The sequence below is a fragment of the Hemicordylus capensis genome, chromosome 2 (assembly GCF_027244095.1).
Source record: "Hemicordylus capensis ecotype Gifberg chromosome 2, rHemCap1.1.pri, whole genome shotgun sequence".
Lineage (NCBI taxonomy): Eukaryota > Metazoa > Chordata > Lepidosauria > Squamata > Cordylidae > Hemicordylus > Hemicordylus capensis.
In genome coordinates, this window is record NC_069658.1 from 422,691,180 (window position 1) to 422,708,869 (window position 17,690).

Consider the following 17,690-nt stretch of genomic DNA (forward strand, 5'->3'; position numbering starts at 1 on the left):
AAACGGCCCTGCCACGCGCGGCTTCTGCCCTCTCTGTGTTCTGTCTTGTGGCCGAGCGAGGCCAGATGTTGGCCTCCTCTCCCCGCCCCCGCGCCCCATGGGCATGGCGGGACTCCCGGGACAAAGTGGTGGCCGCCGGCTTCTGCTGCTGCTGCTGCCACCCTGACAAGGGGGACCCGCCTGCCTGCCTGCCTGCCGGCCGGCCCTTCCCAGCCCTCCTCCCCGCAGAGGTTCTTATTAGCGGTCTTCTTCGCTTTGCCTGGAAGGTCCTGCTTCAGCGAGGATCGCAGGAACAGCCCGGGGGGGGGAGCAGCAGAGGGTGGCTGCTCTTGTTGCCCTGCGCGGTGAGCCGGGCTGCTGCCTGCGAGTGGAGAGGAAGGTGGGCTCGCTGCTTCCCTGCCCGCCAAGAGCCCCTCCTGCTCGCAGGCAGCTGCCGAAGTGTTTGGGGGGCTGCTCTGTGCCCCCCAATGCCCTGCCGCATCCCTGGCACTCTCCTGCTAGCATTCTCCGTGGGAGCAGCGATGAAGCACAGCCTCGGGGCACACAGACAGCACAGCAGCCTCCGCCTGCTGCCTGCGCGGGCTCCTCTTGGCTAGCATAGCAACGAAGTCGCGAGCCCGGCAGCTCTCTTTGCAAGTCTAGCCTTTAGGGAAAGTTTGAGGGGGCGTTCTTGTTTCTCCAAGTAACAGGGAGTCGTCCTTTGGCTTCTTCTTTTCCACACTTTACTTGCTCGGAAGATATTTTTTCATTTCCCCCCTCAGATCTCACTTCATCTTTTTAAGAGATGTGAACTTTTACATGCAGTTCACTTAATGTAACTTACATGCAAGTCTGAAACATGGGGCCCTGGCGGCGGGGGGAGGTTTACATCTTACTTGTAATAGATGGTGTACCAGTGGATCATCTGGTAATAGAGGATGAAAACTGTTAATTAGAATTATATATAACTTGCAAGTCCCAAATGCATTTTAACCATTGCTCTTCACAGGACTTGCTGCCATGTTTATATGACAGATATTCAAGCCAAGGCCTTTCTTAAGACCCTTTGTTTCTTGTAAAGTATTTCCTCTAACCTGACTTCTACTTTGATCTGGTGGGTGGTGGATATACTATCCTCTGAATGTGTCTCCTGTTCATCTTGGAGATACTCTATCACCTCAAAGAACAGTGACCCCATATTTCACCCTCCTACAGAGGAACAAGCATCCTATTATCCTGCCTGCCTGTTGGAGAGAGTTAAAAGAAAGATAGACGCGGGGCAGATGCTGGAAGAAGCTTTATAGTGTAGCAAAGGCTCTAGCTAAACCTGTTTTAGATACCTCAGGCTGTAGTAGCTTGCAGGCTGATCTCTAGCTCTCTGGATATAGTTGTAAGTATAGTTTGATATATTTAAGAAGTGTAAAAATTTTACTGCCTTAATGTAAAGGTAAAGTTGTGCCGTCAAGCCATGTGGTTTTCTTTGGTAGAATACAGGAGGGGTTTACCATTGCCATCTCCTGCACTGTATGAGATGCCTTTCAGCACCTTCCTATATTGCTGCTGCTATAATCTGAGAAATATACCAGCAGGGATTCGAACCAGCAACCTCTTGCTCCCCAGGCAAGTTACATCCCCACTGTGCCACTAAGTGGCTTGCTCCTTATTGTACACAAAGAAAATAAAAGCTGTGCATTGTTCACTTTGGGGCTGACATCCAGACTAACACTGCACCATTGTGTGAGTGAGGAGGGGTGATTTTTTCCAACCATCTCTCCTTCCCTCTGAAGTCACCTGTACCACCTGAAAATATGTCTCTGAGGGCTGTGCAACACTCAGGGATATATTTTCAGGAGCCACAGTGGGCTTCAGGAGAAAGGAAAGCTTGGGGGAAACCTCTGCAGGACAGTTCAATGTTTGTTCTGGATGTCACCCACTGTTGTAGGTGTGCAGTTCTAGTCTGGATGTCAGCCCTGTGTCATTAAAATAGTAAAGTAAGTTTAAGTATGATGCAGAAGTAAATACTCTGTAACATTTCAATTTCTCCCCAAATTTCTTGGTTTTGCCTCAAAAAACACCTAACATCAGCAACTAACATAGGATTGCTCCAAGTGTGGTGCCAATTCCCGCTCTGGCAAACAATTTGGTTCAGATTTGTTCAATGTTAAAAATACTGAAGGAACACGTTTTCTGAATTAGTTCATCTATAACACCAAAGCATGGTGTGGCATTGAATGAACAAGCTCTAGGCTAATATAATGCATCCTTTCTCTTCCAGCACACACTCCACTGTAATAAATTAATGGTCTTTGTTTGTGGACTTCCGGTTGGACTGCCAGCGTAGCTGTCTGCTTCTCTGCAAAGAGAAGACCGAGCAGGAGAAATAAGAGGGTTTTGAGGCTTCAAAACCCTCCCACGTCGTCCTGGATTAAAGGATTGACTCAAGATAAACCACGACTTCCCATATGCCGGTCACTTGATACAGGGGCTGGGCTGAAGAGCCCGGTTTTTGTCTTAAGTTGATTGGCAGGGATAAGGTTTCCATCTTCGCTCATCTCCTGCTCAGGAAATCTTTATGACTGAAGCTGCCCGGCAGACAATCTCTACGGCTTGGATATAATTAATGCTTGAAGTTCAAGAAGCTCACTTCTCTAGTGATTGATGATGACAAATTGTGGAAATTCCTCCTGCGTTTCTGGGGAAGACGCTACAGATAAGGCTGTAAGTTTTCCTTTGGATTACAATTAAAGAAAGGAATTCCTTCTTTTTTGTTTGCTAAATACTAAAACTTAAGACTTGAATTGCTGATTAAATTTTTTTAAATATTTGGAAAAGATTTTATTAGTGGCGATTATTATTTTTTAAGCTTAAAGAAGAGACGCTTTGCCGTTTCTAATTTGCTATGGACTCTGCCTATCATTCCTTTTAACCAATGGAAACAATAGATGTCCCACACCACCGTGAGAAAATTCTAACTGCCAGTGATTAGATACAGAGGCTACGCTGCAGAACTGTTTATATTTGAGAAATAGGCACAGGCTTTTACTTTCCGTTTTGAGATCAAGGACAAACTTTGCTGTGCAAGTATTTTCCTTTCTTAACCCTTTCATGTCATTATGAAAGGCAAAGAGAAACTTCATCAGAGTCAGATACATACACAAGCCAGGAAACTTTCACTTCCAGATTCAGGCGTGGGGGAAACTAAAACACCTGCAGCTATGGATCAAACGCTGTCTGAGATGAAACAAATATTGCAATCAAACGCCACTGCCCTTCAACAAGTCATTTTAGATATGACCCAGATGAAACAGAATATGAATGAAATAAATAACAAAACTTCAAATATTGATGAAACTGTCAAGAAACTAGCACAGGATAATAAAGAATTTAAATTAAGGGTTGAAGCTTTAGAGAAGGATGTGGGATCACTGAAAGATGATAAAGAAAAATTATTAGATCAAATGGCTTTGTTGGAATTAAGACAAAAATAGGGATTTTTAAGGTTTAGGGGTATTCCAGAAACTCCTAACCAGAATATTAAGAAACTATTTGGAGAGGAACTTGCATCACTTTTGGGAATCACAGCTGGAGAGATGGAGGCTCAGATTGAGATAGCTTTTCGTCTAAACTCAGATTTTGCTATAAGAAATAAATTAATTAAAGGCTGTTTAGTACAGTTCACTACTGTACTAAATCATCCAGTACAGTTCACTACTGTACAGAATCATCCAGGCTCATTTTACCACAGCTTTAACAATTCAAGCTCACCAGATAAAAATTTTGAAGGAAATTCCAGCTAGAATTTTAAGAAAACGCAAGGATTACAAATTTTTGACTGATGCATTAAATGCCAATGGAATACGTTTCAGATAGGAATTACCAGAGGGACTCTCCTTTTTCTACAAGAGTAAGAAGAACAGATTCACTGAGCTCCTCAAAGCACAAGAATTTTGGCGGAAATACAAAAAAGACTTAGCCTCTGAGCACCCTGCTCCATAAACATATAATCTAAATTAGTTCATATGGATTACAAACATACTTATAGAATTTTTTCTTGGAATGTAAATGGGTTGAATTCAAAAATTAAAAGAAATAAGGTTTTTCACTTTCTTAAAAAACAAAATTTGGACATTGTGTGTCTACAAGAGACTCATATTAGAAAACAAGATTTAAAAAATTTGGTCAGTAAGGCCCTGGGACAAGAATTTGTTTCTTTAGACAAGAAAAAAAAAGAGGAGTAGTATTTTATGTCAAACAGCAATTTGAACCTAAATTGATTTTTAAAGATGAAGAAGGTAGGGTATTAGCGTTGGAAATTTTAATTTCCGGAATCAAAACGGTGATAATTGGAATCTATGCCCCCAATGAAAAGAAAGTTGAATTTTATAGCTATTTGGATCAAAAGATGGCAGATTTATTGAATGTTAATCAGATTGTACTGGGAGATTTTAATGGAGTTGTTTCGACATCTCTGGATAGAAAATCCGATTTACCGGATAGGAACTTACAAGGTAAACTTCCTAAAGCATTCTTTGACTTAGTAGAACATATGGATCTTTATGATTTATGGAGAATTAAAAATTCTAATGCAAAAGAATATACCTACTTTTCCGAAAGACATCAATCACACTCAAGGATAGATATGGTTTGGACATCTAAAGCTATTACATCTCATATGAAAAGAATGGACATTTTACCTAGGACATTTTCAGATCATAATCCAATTTGTTTTGCATGGAAGAAAGAAGGAGTGACTTCATTTCGGTGGAGACTGAATGAATACCTCTTGAAAAAAGCAGACGTGGTCAAGAAAGCTAAAAAGAAGTTAAAGGACTACTTTGAACTGAATCTAAATCAAGGTATGGATAACAAAATTGTCTGGGATGCAAGTAAAGCGGTTATGAGAGGTTTTTTCATACAGCAAAATGCATATTTTAAAAAACAAAGAGAATTGAAAAAAGAAGCATTATTGATGCAGATCTCCAAAAAGGAAAGGGAACTGCTATGGGCTAAAGATAAGAAGGTTTCTCAAGCTATCAAGATCTTACAACAACAACATCTATATCAGCTCAGTGGTGAGCTGTTTATCTGACATGTCTATGCACCCTCCAAAACTGGCACAGAAACACATTGCAGTCCTGCTGTATGCAGACGATATGATCCTTTTATCCCAGACGCCCATAGGACTACGTCGAGCACTAGCACAATTAAGTTCATTTTGTAACAGAGAGATGATAGAGGTAAACCACCAAAAGACAAAAGTTTTGGTGTTTGCTAAACGGCCAAAGAGATATACCTGGCACATGAATGGGAACACAATTGAACAAGTTCAATCTTATAAATACTTAGGTGTTGTATTCCACTCATCTGGTTCCCGTATTGCGCATCAAAAACATATTATTCAGAGCGCCCAATTATCAATCAATCTGATCAAATCATTTTATTTTTCACAGGGAGCTCTGTACATCCCTGTTGCAATAAAATTACTATTGGCCAAAGTGTATCCTCAGATAATGTATGGTGCACAATTGGGCCCATTTAGTAATTTTGCTCCGTTAGAAACACTGCAAACTAAGTTCATAAGAACTATATTACAGCTGCCATGTTGTGTCCCAAATACTGTTATTAGAAGGGAGGTGGGTCTGGTTAGATTTGAATCACATTATTGGAGATCTATCATACTCTACTGGTTAAAATTTGTTTTCATGAAAGTCGGCTTAGTGCATTTAATTCTGGAAGACTCCTTTAAATCCAATTGGAAATTGGCAATTACAGAAAAACTTCTATTATATGGATTCTCTCATGACGATTTTATTAGATTAGGTTTCGATCAGGCCAGAAGATAAATTGTGCAACGTATCCATGACGTGGAGTTGCAGATGGATCATGCAAAGTTACCGAGTAGCATTTGCATAGGTAGCCAGTGCACCGAGCTCAAGCCTGCTACATATCTAAGTAGCATTTTAATTCCAAAATTTAGACGAGCTCTAACACTTGCCCGTGTAAATGCTCTCCCAACAGCTGTGCTCCATGGGAGATTCCAGGGTATACCATACACATCAAGATTATGCCCTTGTGGATCTGGTAACGTTGAAACAACTGCTCATGTTTTACTGCATTGTGAATATTACAGAGACATAAGACGCCAACAAATTGCCCCACTTTTGATAAATTTTCCGGGTCGTGGAGAGGATTTCTATTTAAACTATTTGCTCACTAATCCTAATCCGGATGTTATTCATATCGTGGCCAAATATTGTTATATAATATGCCAAATGTTTATAAATGTAGTCTGATTTTATATTATCATCTTATTATTGTTATTATCATTATTATTTTAATATTGTTGTATTGCTGGTCTACGACCGAAATAAAGTTTTACAACTTTCTATGTTAATAGCAAATGAACTTGAACAGAATTTGAAATATGTTAAGCAAAGATCATTTGAGTTTGCAAACAAACCAGGCAAGTTGTTAGCTTGGAAAATTAGATTTGAGAGGAAGAAAATTTTTATATCCAAAATACTTACAAAAAATGGGCTCTCTTATAATGGAAAGGAGATAAGAATGGAATTTTTCAAATATTACTCAGAATTATATAAAGGTAAAACAGTAGAAGACAAAAAAATAGAGCAGTTTCTTAGAACCAAAAATATTCCAAAACTTTCTCAGCAACAAACAGAAATTATGAACGCTCCAATAACACTTATGGAAGTAACAGAAGCAATAAATCAAGCTAAATTCAACAGGGCCCCTGGGCCTGATGGACTGTCAGCTTTGTACTATAAGCTGTTTAAAGATCAAATTTTACAACCTCTTCAATGGACTATGAATGCCATTTTACAAAAAGGGATTATGCCGGATTCGTGGAAGTATGCAAATATTGCAATAATCCCCAAGCCAGATCAAGACCTAACATTAGTTAAAAATTATAGACCAATTTCACTTTTAAATAATGATTACAAACTTTTTGCTGCTGTTTTGGCAAGAAGAATGAAAGTTGTATTAAGAGACTTCATTCATGAAGATCAAGCTGGCTTTTTGCCAAAGAGACAATTGAGAGACAATGTTAGAACAGTTTTGAATGTACTGGAGTACTACGAAAAACATAATGATAAACAGATGGCGATGATTTTTTTGGATGCAGAGAAAGCTTTTGATAATATTTCGTGGCAATTTATGTGGGGACTATTAGAGGAAATAATTGTTGGTAATAACTTTATTAGAGCAATTAAAACTATTTACTCGGAACAATACGCTAAGATTATTGTAAATGGGGAATTATCAGATAACTGTGTAATACAAAAAGGGACTAGACAAGGTTGTCCACTTTCCCCATTGCTTTTTATATTGGTTTTAGAATTGCTTTGTAGAAGTATTAGAGAAGATGATGAATTACATGGTCCCAAAATTGGGAAACAAGACTATAAGTTGAGAGCCTTTGCAGATGATGATGTGCTATTTTTAGAAAATCCAATGGACAAGATTGAAAGACTTTTGGATAAGATACAACAATTTGGTCAGCTGGCTGGATTTTATATAAATAAGACTAAAACCAAGGTCTTGACTAAAAATATAGATCAGAAAACTAAAGACAGATTCTTTGAAATAAGTGAGTTAAGAGTGGAGAAGAAAGTGAAATATTTGGGAGTTTGGTTATCAAATAATAACTCTTTGTTGTTTGCCAATAATTATGTTAAAACATGGAACTCAGTGAAAAATGATTTGCAAAGATGGTCTAAAATGAATTTATCTTTAATGGGAAGAATCCCAGTGGTGAAGATGAATGTTTTACCTAAAATGTTATTTCTCTTTCAGACTATCCCTATAATTAATAATTTGACTTGTTTTAGGCAATGGCAGAAGGATATAACTAAGTTTGTTTGGCAGGGGAAAAGACCAAGAATAAACTTTAAGAACTTAACAGATGCAAAGGAAAGAGGTGGTCTTACCTTGCCAGACCTAAGGTTGTATTTTGAAGCTGTCTGTTTGACATGGTTAAAGGAATGGATAACATTGAGAAACCCCAGAGTTCTTGATCTGGAGGGAATCGATAGAAGGTTTGGATGGCATGCTTACTTATGGTATGAAAAAAGTAAAATACATAAAGACTTTTTGAACCATTATGTAAGAAGGAGTTTAATGAGGGTATGGTTAAAATATAAAAACTGGTTAGAACCAAAAACTCTGTTATGGTTATCTCTGATCGAAGCCTTATCACGTAAAGAAGTAAACATGCAAATGTGTTGGGGTACTTATAGGGATTTGTTACATTTTCAGGGAAAGGACTGTAAGTTAAAAAGTTTAACTGAAATACAAAATTTGGTTAGAGATTGGTTTCAGTACTATCAGTTAAATGAGATTTATAAGAAAGACCTTAAAGTTGGATTTGAGGATCAGATTTCGAATTTCGAGAAGGAATTATGCCAAGATGATGCAAAATTGATTTCTAAAATGTATAAAATGTTACTTTTAGAGGAGACAAGAGAGGAAGTAGTTAAAACAACTATGATAAAGTGGGCTCAAGATGTTGGACATAATATAGAAATGGCAGCTTGGGAAAAGTTATGGAAGAGTGATTTAAAATTTACTGCTTGCTATGCTTTGAAGGAAAATTATTATAAAATGATGTATAGATGGTATCTGACACCAAAAAAAACTGGCATTAATGTATAAAAATGTTTCAAAGAAATGTTGGAAGTGTGGGCATACTGAAGGTATTTTTTTCCATATGTGGTGGACCTGTGGGAAGGCTAAGGCCTATTGGGACATGATATATAATGAATTAAAGAAAATATTTAAAGTGACATTTCCTAAGAAGCCAGAATCCTTCCTGCTAGGAATAACACAAGGAGTAATTTCTAAAAATAACTCTTTTCATGTATGCATCTACGGCGGCCAGAATAATATATGCACAGAAATGGAAGAGTAATGAACTGCCTTCAAAAGAAGACCGGCTGATAAAAACTTTGGAATATGCAGAGATGACAAAACTTACAACATTGATAAGAGATCAAAGCTTAGAACGTTTCAAGGAAGATTGGAGACCTTTTTTGTTGTATTTAAAGGATTATTTTCCTACTATTGATCTTACAGCAGGATTTGAAATTTGAAATGCAGGTTGGGTAGATTAATGGTTCTTTTTTAATTATTATTTTAAAGGTTTAAATTTGTGGTTTTTATTAATATTATAAGGGTAAACTTTATAGTTGTTATTTCACGAAGGGAGGTGCGCGGGAAGTCCATTTGTGTTTATTATGATTGTTAATGGTTATTATTGTTAAAAATTAATAAAAACTGAATTTCCAAAAAAAAAAAAAAAGGTCTTTGAATGCAGTCCTGGACGGTGATTCATGCAAATATGCTGTGTTTTATTACTACTAGAGAACCAGCATATTTTAGAGAGAATTTGAGTCAAACCCTTATTTAGCAGAGAAACCCAGTTTGATTAGAACAGAGGTCATAGAGGAGGATTCTCCACAGAGGAGAGACACCTTGTTATAGTGGGGATTCTCTTTATTTAGCAGGGGCAGAGCAAGCAACCGGCCTTATCAAAGTAGCTGTTGCTGGTGTCTATCTTAGTTTCTTTTTAGATTGTGAGCCCTTTACGGACAGGGAACCATCTTGTTTATTTCTCTATGTAAACTGCTTTGGAAAACTCTTAAGGTCTAAAACAAGTAAAGATTTATTTGAAGAAGTTACAAACTTAGAAAGCCTGCATCTTGTACTAGCTACCTCATGGTGGAAACACTATGGACCTACATATCGTTATGTTTTTATATGACTGATGCCTGAAGAATTAATTCTTACTTCTATACCTAACTTCAATAAATTAGACAGTCTCCCAGAACATCATTTAGCCAAATCTTTTTTTTTTTTTTAACACATTACGATAGAATCAATGGTCTAAATTCTTGTCTTGCATCCTAGAGTTGTATTCCCTGCCCTCGGTGGGGGAACTTAGATCTTAGAGTAAAGAAAACATTAGAGACCAGCTCCTTGAACAGTATGCTTGCAGAGCTCAGATGCCACTGCAGTACAGCTCTCAAGGTTTTCAATTTGTTACTGCTATAATAAGAAACCTAGAAGCTTCTCGCGGTACCTGGTTGGTCTTACCCACATATCACTGAGGAAGGCCTTTACAACCTTATGCTTTCAAACTATGCCCATGACATATCTTGAAGGGAGATTTCATAAACTTCCTGTGGAACAGCAGCTCTGTCCCTGCGGCGCTGGCCAATTGAAGGATACTCTACACCAGGGATCCTCAACGTTGGGCCCCCAGATGTTAGTGGACTTCAACTACCATAATCCCAAGACCCAGTGGCCTTTGGTTGGGGATAATGGGAGTTGAAGTCCAGTAACATCTGGGGGCTCAACGTTGAGGATCCCTGCTCTACACTATGTCTTTTACTGTCCCTTCTATAAGCTGATTAGGGGGGGAAACACTGAGACAGATCATAGATAAATTCAAGGGCTCAGATGTGGAATGTCTGATTTACCTTCTTGCAGATGTGATCCTATACTTTAGCTACCAAGTAGGGATGTGCACAGAACCAGTGGGGCTGGTTCGAAGGCGGGGGGGTAGATACCTTTAAGTGCAAGGGAGAGTGCACTTACCCCACCCCCAGCCACATTTTCCCCACCGGCACTCCGCCCCATTCCCTCCTTGGTCTAGAAGTGACCAGAAGTACCCTGTGTGTATGCACAAGTTGGTGCGTGCGAGCACGACGTGCACGTGTGCCTGACGTGTGTACACACACTGGGTACTTTTGGACTAAGGAGGGAATGGGGCAGTAGGGAGGTACGCTGCCACCCCCGCCGGACCAGTTTTTAAGAGAACGCCAGTGGGGAAAACATGGGCAGGGGGGAGTGCACCCTACCCCACCCTTAAAGGTGTCTTCCCAGCCGCCTTCAAACCAGCCAAACTGCCAGCTGTTCAAACCTGTTTGGAGGCCTTTTTACAGGTCTCCGAACAGGTTCGTGCACATCCCTTCTACCAAGTTGCCACATTTGTCTTGCTTTCCTTAAAACGTAGAAAGAAATTTACATCTGTTATGCTTTGTTCCAAAGTGTAGTGCTGATCTCAGCTTATCTAATACTGTATCATTATTTGCTGAATTTTATTGTATATTGGGTTTTATTTCAACCTTAAAAAAGTAAGTTGTGTTACAACCAGTAGTTACAACAACAAACTTATTACTACTACTATATACCTTCACACATATTCTCTAGAAAAACAGTTTGAAGGGGTCAAGAAATATTGTATAAGAATATTTATAAATGACATCTGCATTCAGCTACACACACTCAACAGAGTGGGTGGTGATCCACTGCTAATGTTTCACTGTGTGGTATGTTAACCACTATCCTTAGAATAATCACTTGTCTTCTTGCTGGAGGAAAAACATTTCTATCATATTCTAAATTACTGGGCTTAAACCATGTTTGATCCCTTGGTTTAGCTTGCTGAAGAATAAGATTAGCATCACGCAATTTATAGTCAGTAAAACACATACATAACTGTTGTTTGGGCTTCTAGAAGATACAATTTTAGTTACTAAAATAATAAATATTGCTGCAGTTATTTGTTCAAACAGGAAAATACATTTTAAAAGCAAGATAAACTTTTGGTACAGTGTAAGACTTTGCCTCTTCATACAACAAGATGCAAGGCTACCCACTCTACAGTCAAAAAGATAAAAAGATATGAAATGCTTGCAGCATTATTTTTGTTAATGGCAAGATGTGACTCTATCCAGTCTCTGTAATTAGCTGTACCAATATAGACTGTTGGACGTTTTGGTGTGGAACAGCCTTCAGAACTGACAAAACTGGTGACTCCCAACACATAATACTTGGTGACATTTGGGAAATAGCACATCAGAGGTCCACCGCTGTCTCCCTAGAATATAAAAATGGACAAGTTGACTGTTGCTCGTGGTATTTTGAAGAGACCCAATAAGTCTGAGTTGTCTTTCATTAATATCCAAAAGAAAATATTAGCTGACATATTCCACAGTGTTAGATGGGCAGAAAAGGAGCCGTCTCCTCAAAAGAGGCTGCATTGGAGCTGAGCCAAAACGTTGCCAAGTGGGAGGGAGGGGATAGGGCAGTTATTTTTGCTTCTCTCCTGTCTCCCTAAAAGTGTGATTTGGCTGCCAGAAATACATGTCTGGGGCCTGCACGTCTCCATTTATCTTTTTTAAACCTTCACCTTATCTGCTGAGTAGAAATCCCATTGCTGAGTAGAACTCATTACTTCAGAAAAGTCCAGTTAGTGACATTTCTCATAACATGGACCCTAAAATAATTGTATACTTTGCTTTGGGAATTGCATTGATAACCCACACCCAAGCATGGTGCTTGTGTGACCATACAACTCACTAAGGATATGCATTGCTAGCAAAGAAAAATGAATATTTCAAAACCAAAAGTTCTGAGGATACAGACCAACATTTCACTTTTCAGCAGTTTGGCTGAAAGGAATACGGTGTGGCTGACCTAAAAGCAATAATCATACACCTGGTGGCTGATGAAGTGCATTGTATTCATTCATCCTTCCATCATATTTATATACCACCTGATGTGCATCCCTCGGTGGTGTACATCAGTTAAAACACAAGAATAAAACAGGATAAAGAGATTAAAACAATTTTATGATATAAAACAAGACTATTTAAATTTAATTAAAAGCCAGAGAAAATGGGTGTCTTAAGGGACTTTTTAAAAACAGCCAGAGATGGAGAAGATCTGGTTTTGACAGGGAGTGCATTCCAAAGCCCCAGAGCAGCCACAGAGAGGGCCCGGTCCTGAGTAGCCACCAGACAAGTTGATGGTAGCCGTAACCTAACCTCCCCAGATGTTCTTTACAGATGGGAGAATTTGTGACAAATAAGATGCTCTCTTAAATATCTGGGACCCAAGCTGTTAAGGCTTTACAGGTAATAACCAGCACTTTGTATTTTGCTTGGAAACATAACTTAATATCTGCATTATATGGTCTCCAGGTTATCCCAGAGACCAGACTGGCTACTGCATTCTGCACCAATTGTAATTTCTGGACTATGTACAAAGGCAGGTCCATGTAGAGTGCATTACAGTAGTCAAGCCTGGAGGTTACTAGCATGTATACTATTGTTTTTCGGTCTTTAACCTGCAAAAATAGTAATAGTTGATGTATCAGTGAAGCTGATAAAAAGTGCCCCTGGCTGCAGCCTCAACCTGAGAAACCAGAGAGAGTTTTGGATCCAGGAGCACTCCCAAGCTATGTTCTTGTTCTTACTGGGGAAGTGTAACCTGATCTAGGTAGATCTAAACCATCTCCCGAGTTCTGACTCCCCACAGTCAGTACCTCTGTCTTATTTGGATCCAGTTTCAGTTTGTTATCCCTCATCTAGCCCATTACCCCCTCCAGGCAGGCACTTAGGGAAGTAATGCCATTACCTGACGGCATTACTAGCGCGCGCATGCGTGCTGCACTTACGAAGGCTTTACAAACAATGACGGGGGCACGGGCGGCAGCAAGGAACGCTGCTGCCCCCAAAACTTCGCTTAACACTACAGCGCCGGAGGGGGAAGAGCGGCGGGAGTGGTCAGTTCTAACCCCCCCCTTAAAGGGAGACCCCCTCTTGGTGCCGGACCGCCGGACTGGCCGGCTCCAGGCCGGTCCGGAGGCCTCTAACATGGCCTCCGGACTGGTCCGTGCACATCCCTAATTCCCCCCTCCCCCCTCTCATTCTTTTCAAAGGTTTTAATACTTTTTGCACTGACTAATTTCCTCACAAGAAGGTATACTGTTGAGATGGGGAGGGCTTTTCTTACAAGTTTGCACTAGAACAGTTTGGGCATACTTGGATGGGACTTCTTTCACATGTACAACACACACACACACACGGTTCATGGGGGTTGGGGTGGGGGGAGAGCAACACAGTAGCTTGACCAAGGGGGACAAATCACACACAAACAAAACAAACAGCAAAGGGTTGGGTTTTTAGTCTACTTTCCAGTAGGCTTATGAGATCACCTGGCGTTGTGTGTGTGTGTGTCCGTGAGTCCCCCACTATCAACTTCACAATGCTGGACCAATATGAACCAAATCAGGTACAGTTGTAGGGACACACAGGGACACCTCAACGGCATAATTTGTGATGATGTCATCCATCCCGATCCAAGATGGTGGATGTGTAAACTTTTGAGGTGCAAGTGGGCTAACTTGTGAACTGCTTAACCGATTTGAACCAAATTTGCTACAGCTGTAGGGACACATAGGTGCACCTCAACGGCATAGATTGTGACAATGTCATCCAACCCAATTCAAGATGGCGTACACATAAACCTTTGAGGTGCAAGTGCACTAACTTGTGGACAGTCTAACTGATTTGAACCAAATTTGCTACAGCTGTATGGACACATAGAGATATCCCAATGGTGTAGTTTGTGATGATGTCATCCACCTTGATCCAAGATGGTGGATGCATGAACATTTGAGGTGCAAGCGCACTAACTTGAGGACTGTCTAACCCATTTGAACCAAATTTGATACAGTTGTAGTGAGTGACACACAAGGACAGCTCAATGGTATAGTTTGTAATAATGTCATCCACCCTGATCCAAGATGGTGGATGCATGAACATTTGAGGTGCAAGAGATCTAACTTCTGAACCATGATTTGAACCAAATTTAGTCCAGTTGTAGAAGCAGTGAAAGGAAAGTAGGCTAATTAGTTTTTAATAGAACAACTTGTTACAAAATGTGTTACTTTCCTTCTTAGAGGGAGACCCCCAGCCCAACAGTCAGCTTCTTCGGCTCTGCAGTTACATACAAATACCAAGCAGGGGAGAAGCATACAACTCCAGCAGAACCAACAGGGCTGGGAGAAACGTCAACCCTTTTTTTATTCTGCTACTGCCAGTCTCCAAGAGATTCAACATTAATTCACAGGGGGTGCAACTGCACCCTTGTACCCCACCCTGGATCCGCCCCTGATGTACCTGCATTAATTTAAAAGGGGAACCTAGGTATAGGCTCCTCAAATGCACATAGAGATAGAAAGCGTACTGCTATACTTGCACTCAGCATACCGTGTGAATAAATGTACCTCTGTAGAGATCTGTACCTGTGTACACTGTATACTCATATGAGCGTTGAACATAACATGTATATAGGGCTACTGAAACTGGCAATGGCAGCAACATAGAACATGTTGGGGGAGGAAGTGCCAACAACTACCCATTGGTATTTGTTTGTAGCTGTACTTTCTCACAACATGGTCTACTCTAGATCGGGGTGTCAAACTGTGAGCTGGAGTCTCATCATCCCTGGTTACTGGCCACTGTGACTGGGGTTGATGGAAGTTGTAGGCCAACAATAGCTGGACGGCCACAGTTTGATACCCCTGGCCTAGATTGTCAATGCCTCTCTATCACATTGAACTGGAAATAACAGGTGGCTTCCTTTGCTTTGTTTCCCACACCATATCATGGTTCACAGTTCATAACAAAGATACAGCATGCCCTTGGGCAAATTCAATACCAGCGTTTCCTATCCATCAAAGCTAAAGACAGGTCAAATTAGTTCCCTTTGTGAATGTGGTTATATCTCCAGGCATACATCTGGCTTGTTGTATCTCACAGCAGGATGGACAAAAATAATTGTTTGTGTTTTTTAAATGGATTTTTTAAATTAAAATTTGATTTTTAAAAATACTAATTTTCAAACTCTCATGTAAAAATAACCCTAATATTAAATGCGATCACAAGTGTGCTAAATCAACATTTACATTCTCCTAAAAATGAATTGACAACACTATCACACACATCAGGTTGCTAGTCCTATATACAATCAAAAATAACTGATTGTATCCAATCCAATATGAAAAGTATCAATATTTGGGACTCTTCCAAATATTGGTATCAGTATTGAATTTCCAATCAGAAATCTGATAAAAATCCCCATATAAATCTATTGGGAAATAGAGAGAAATAAATCAGGAATGGCTGGGCAGAGAGCTCTGAAATTTGTAGCTGAGAATGGCAGGACCCTGTCGCATTTAATTTTAAGTAAACCAGCCCATTCTTTGATTTTTAATGAATTTTTTAATTTTAGCCAAAGTTGTACTCTCATCTGACGATCACAGCAGAAAAGTGAAGTAATATCCAAAAATCACAGGGGAACTTATGGAATATCCAAGAATCAAGGCAAAAGGTATGTCACATTTGAGAATCTACTACTTGATTTTTAAATTGGTGTTATGAACCCTGGCCCATTCCCCCTGATGCAGTTGCCTCTTCTCTCATATCACTATGGGACTGAAGTCCTTTTATATGTTTCTACACTGAAAGCTATATTCCTATGTCTTTTAATAAAACTATATGCCTTGTGAACCACTATCTCATACTCATACTGTATTAATTGTTCAGTTCTATATTCTCTCCAAGCCTTGAGCAGAAGTGGCAAGACTCTGGATGAAGCACCATGGCAAGAAGGAGGCAAAGTGCTGTCCTCAACATTTTTGCATAATAGGCTTGTGAGGAATTTCTGAATGGCCTTGTTCACTGCCAGATTGTGGTTTATGTCTCCTGTACTCTCAAATTAGGCAAAATGGAAGATGTTGAGGCTATCCTCACAAGCGTGCAAAACTGGGCTAAAGGAGCTCAGCCCAGTTTTGCATGCTTGCGAGAACCACTGGGCTCAGGGGCAAGCCCGGTGGCCCCATGGCAGAAAGCCTGCCAATGTAGCCCCCTAGTTAAGTGAGGTTAACAGAGAAAGTGCTCTGGTAACCTCATTTTTTAAAGCATGTGTCCACTGCAGCTGCTTGCAGCTATGGCAGGCAAAAGGGGGGGAGGGGCTCCCAATAATGCACTGTGCACTTGTGCAATGCATTATTTGGGGCTCCCTGCACTCAGTCCCCGGAGTTTCTGGGCAAGCCACAGGCGGCCCACAGGAGAGCTGTTGCACGTCTGGGCGGGCGGGCAATCCACCCACTCAGGAAACGGTAAGAGATGGTCTGCAGGGAGGGTTGAGCTAACCCGCAATCCCTGCAGACCCGCCTGAAGCTCTTCACACGGATCATGTAAAGAGCTTCGTTCACTTGTAAAAGGAACGTTTAAGAGCAACAGATGTTGCAGTTAAAGCCTATAGATTAGAGTGGAACTGACACTTTTTGTATTATTGTTGTGATTTGCAAGGCTGTAGGATGCTTTAATTATATGTAGGAGAAGTTATATGGCTTAGCTCCCCCCACAATTCCTACCCCTGCTCCCTTCCTCACCCTCACTCCCCTCCTCTACATCAGTGGGCAATAGCTAAGATGGGCCAAGAGGTCAGAAGATTGACGACACTGTTTTGACGTTTATGGAAGAATCCATCAAGGCCAGAAGACTCTAACTGACAACATGCACCAGAGACATCCTGAAACAACAACGTAGTGTGGGCGATAAGGAACCAGGGTCTGAGACATGTTGGAGTCAGGGTGGCAGAGGAATGATAACACCGGGGCCAGAATCCTTCTTAATTTGGGCATATGGGTGCATCTGAACTGACATGTCCAGCATGGATTAGACTGACCTGATGGCCTGAGAGCTGACTGATCCAAAAAAGCATCAAAGGAGAACCAAAGGTATAACTGTTCTGGATCTGGGGCTGGGAAGCCAGAGGAGTAGGTTGAGACAGCTTGCCTTGATCACTTCTCTCCAACACATAAGCTGCTTCAC

General features: G+C 40.5%; 1 protein-coding gene across 1 annotated transcript in view; it reads right to left on the bottom strand.

Moving 5' to 3' along the window:
• Window positions 1-11,082: 11,082 nt before the first annotated feature.
• The window catches only part of LOC128346663 (transmembrane protease serine 12-like), a 32,100-nt gene continuing 25,492 nt past the window's right edge, over window positions 11,083-17,690 (bottom strand). The window contains exon 5 of the mRNA XM_053300184.1: window positions 11,083-11,881. Within this exon, the coding sequence (XP_053156159.1) occupies window positions 11,633-11,881 (249 nt within the window). The 3' untranslated portion in view covers window positions 11,083-11,632. The remainder of the gene's footprint in view (window positions 11,882-17,690) is intronic.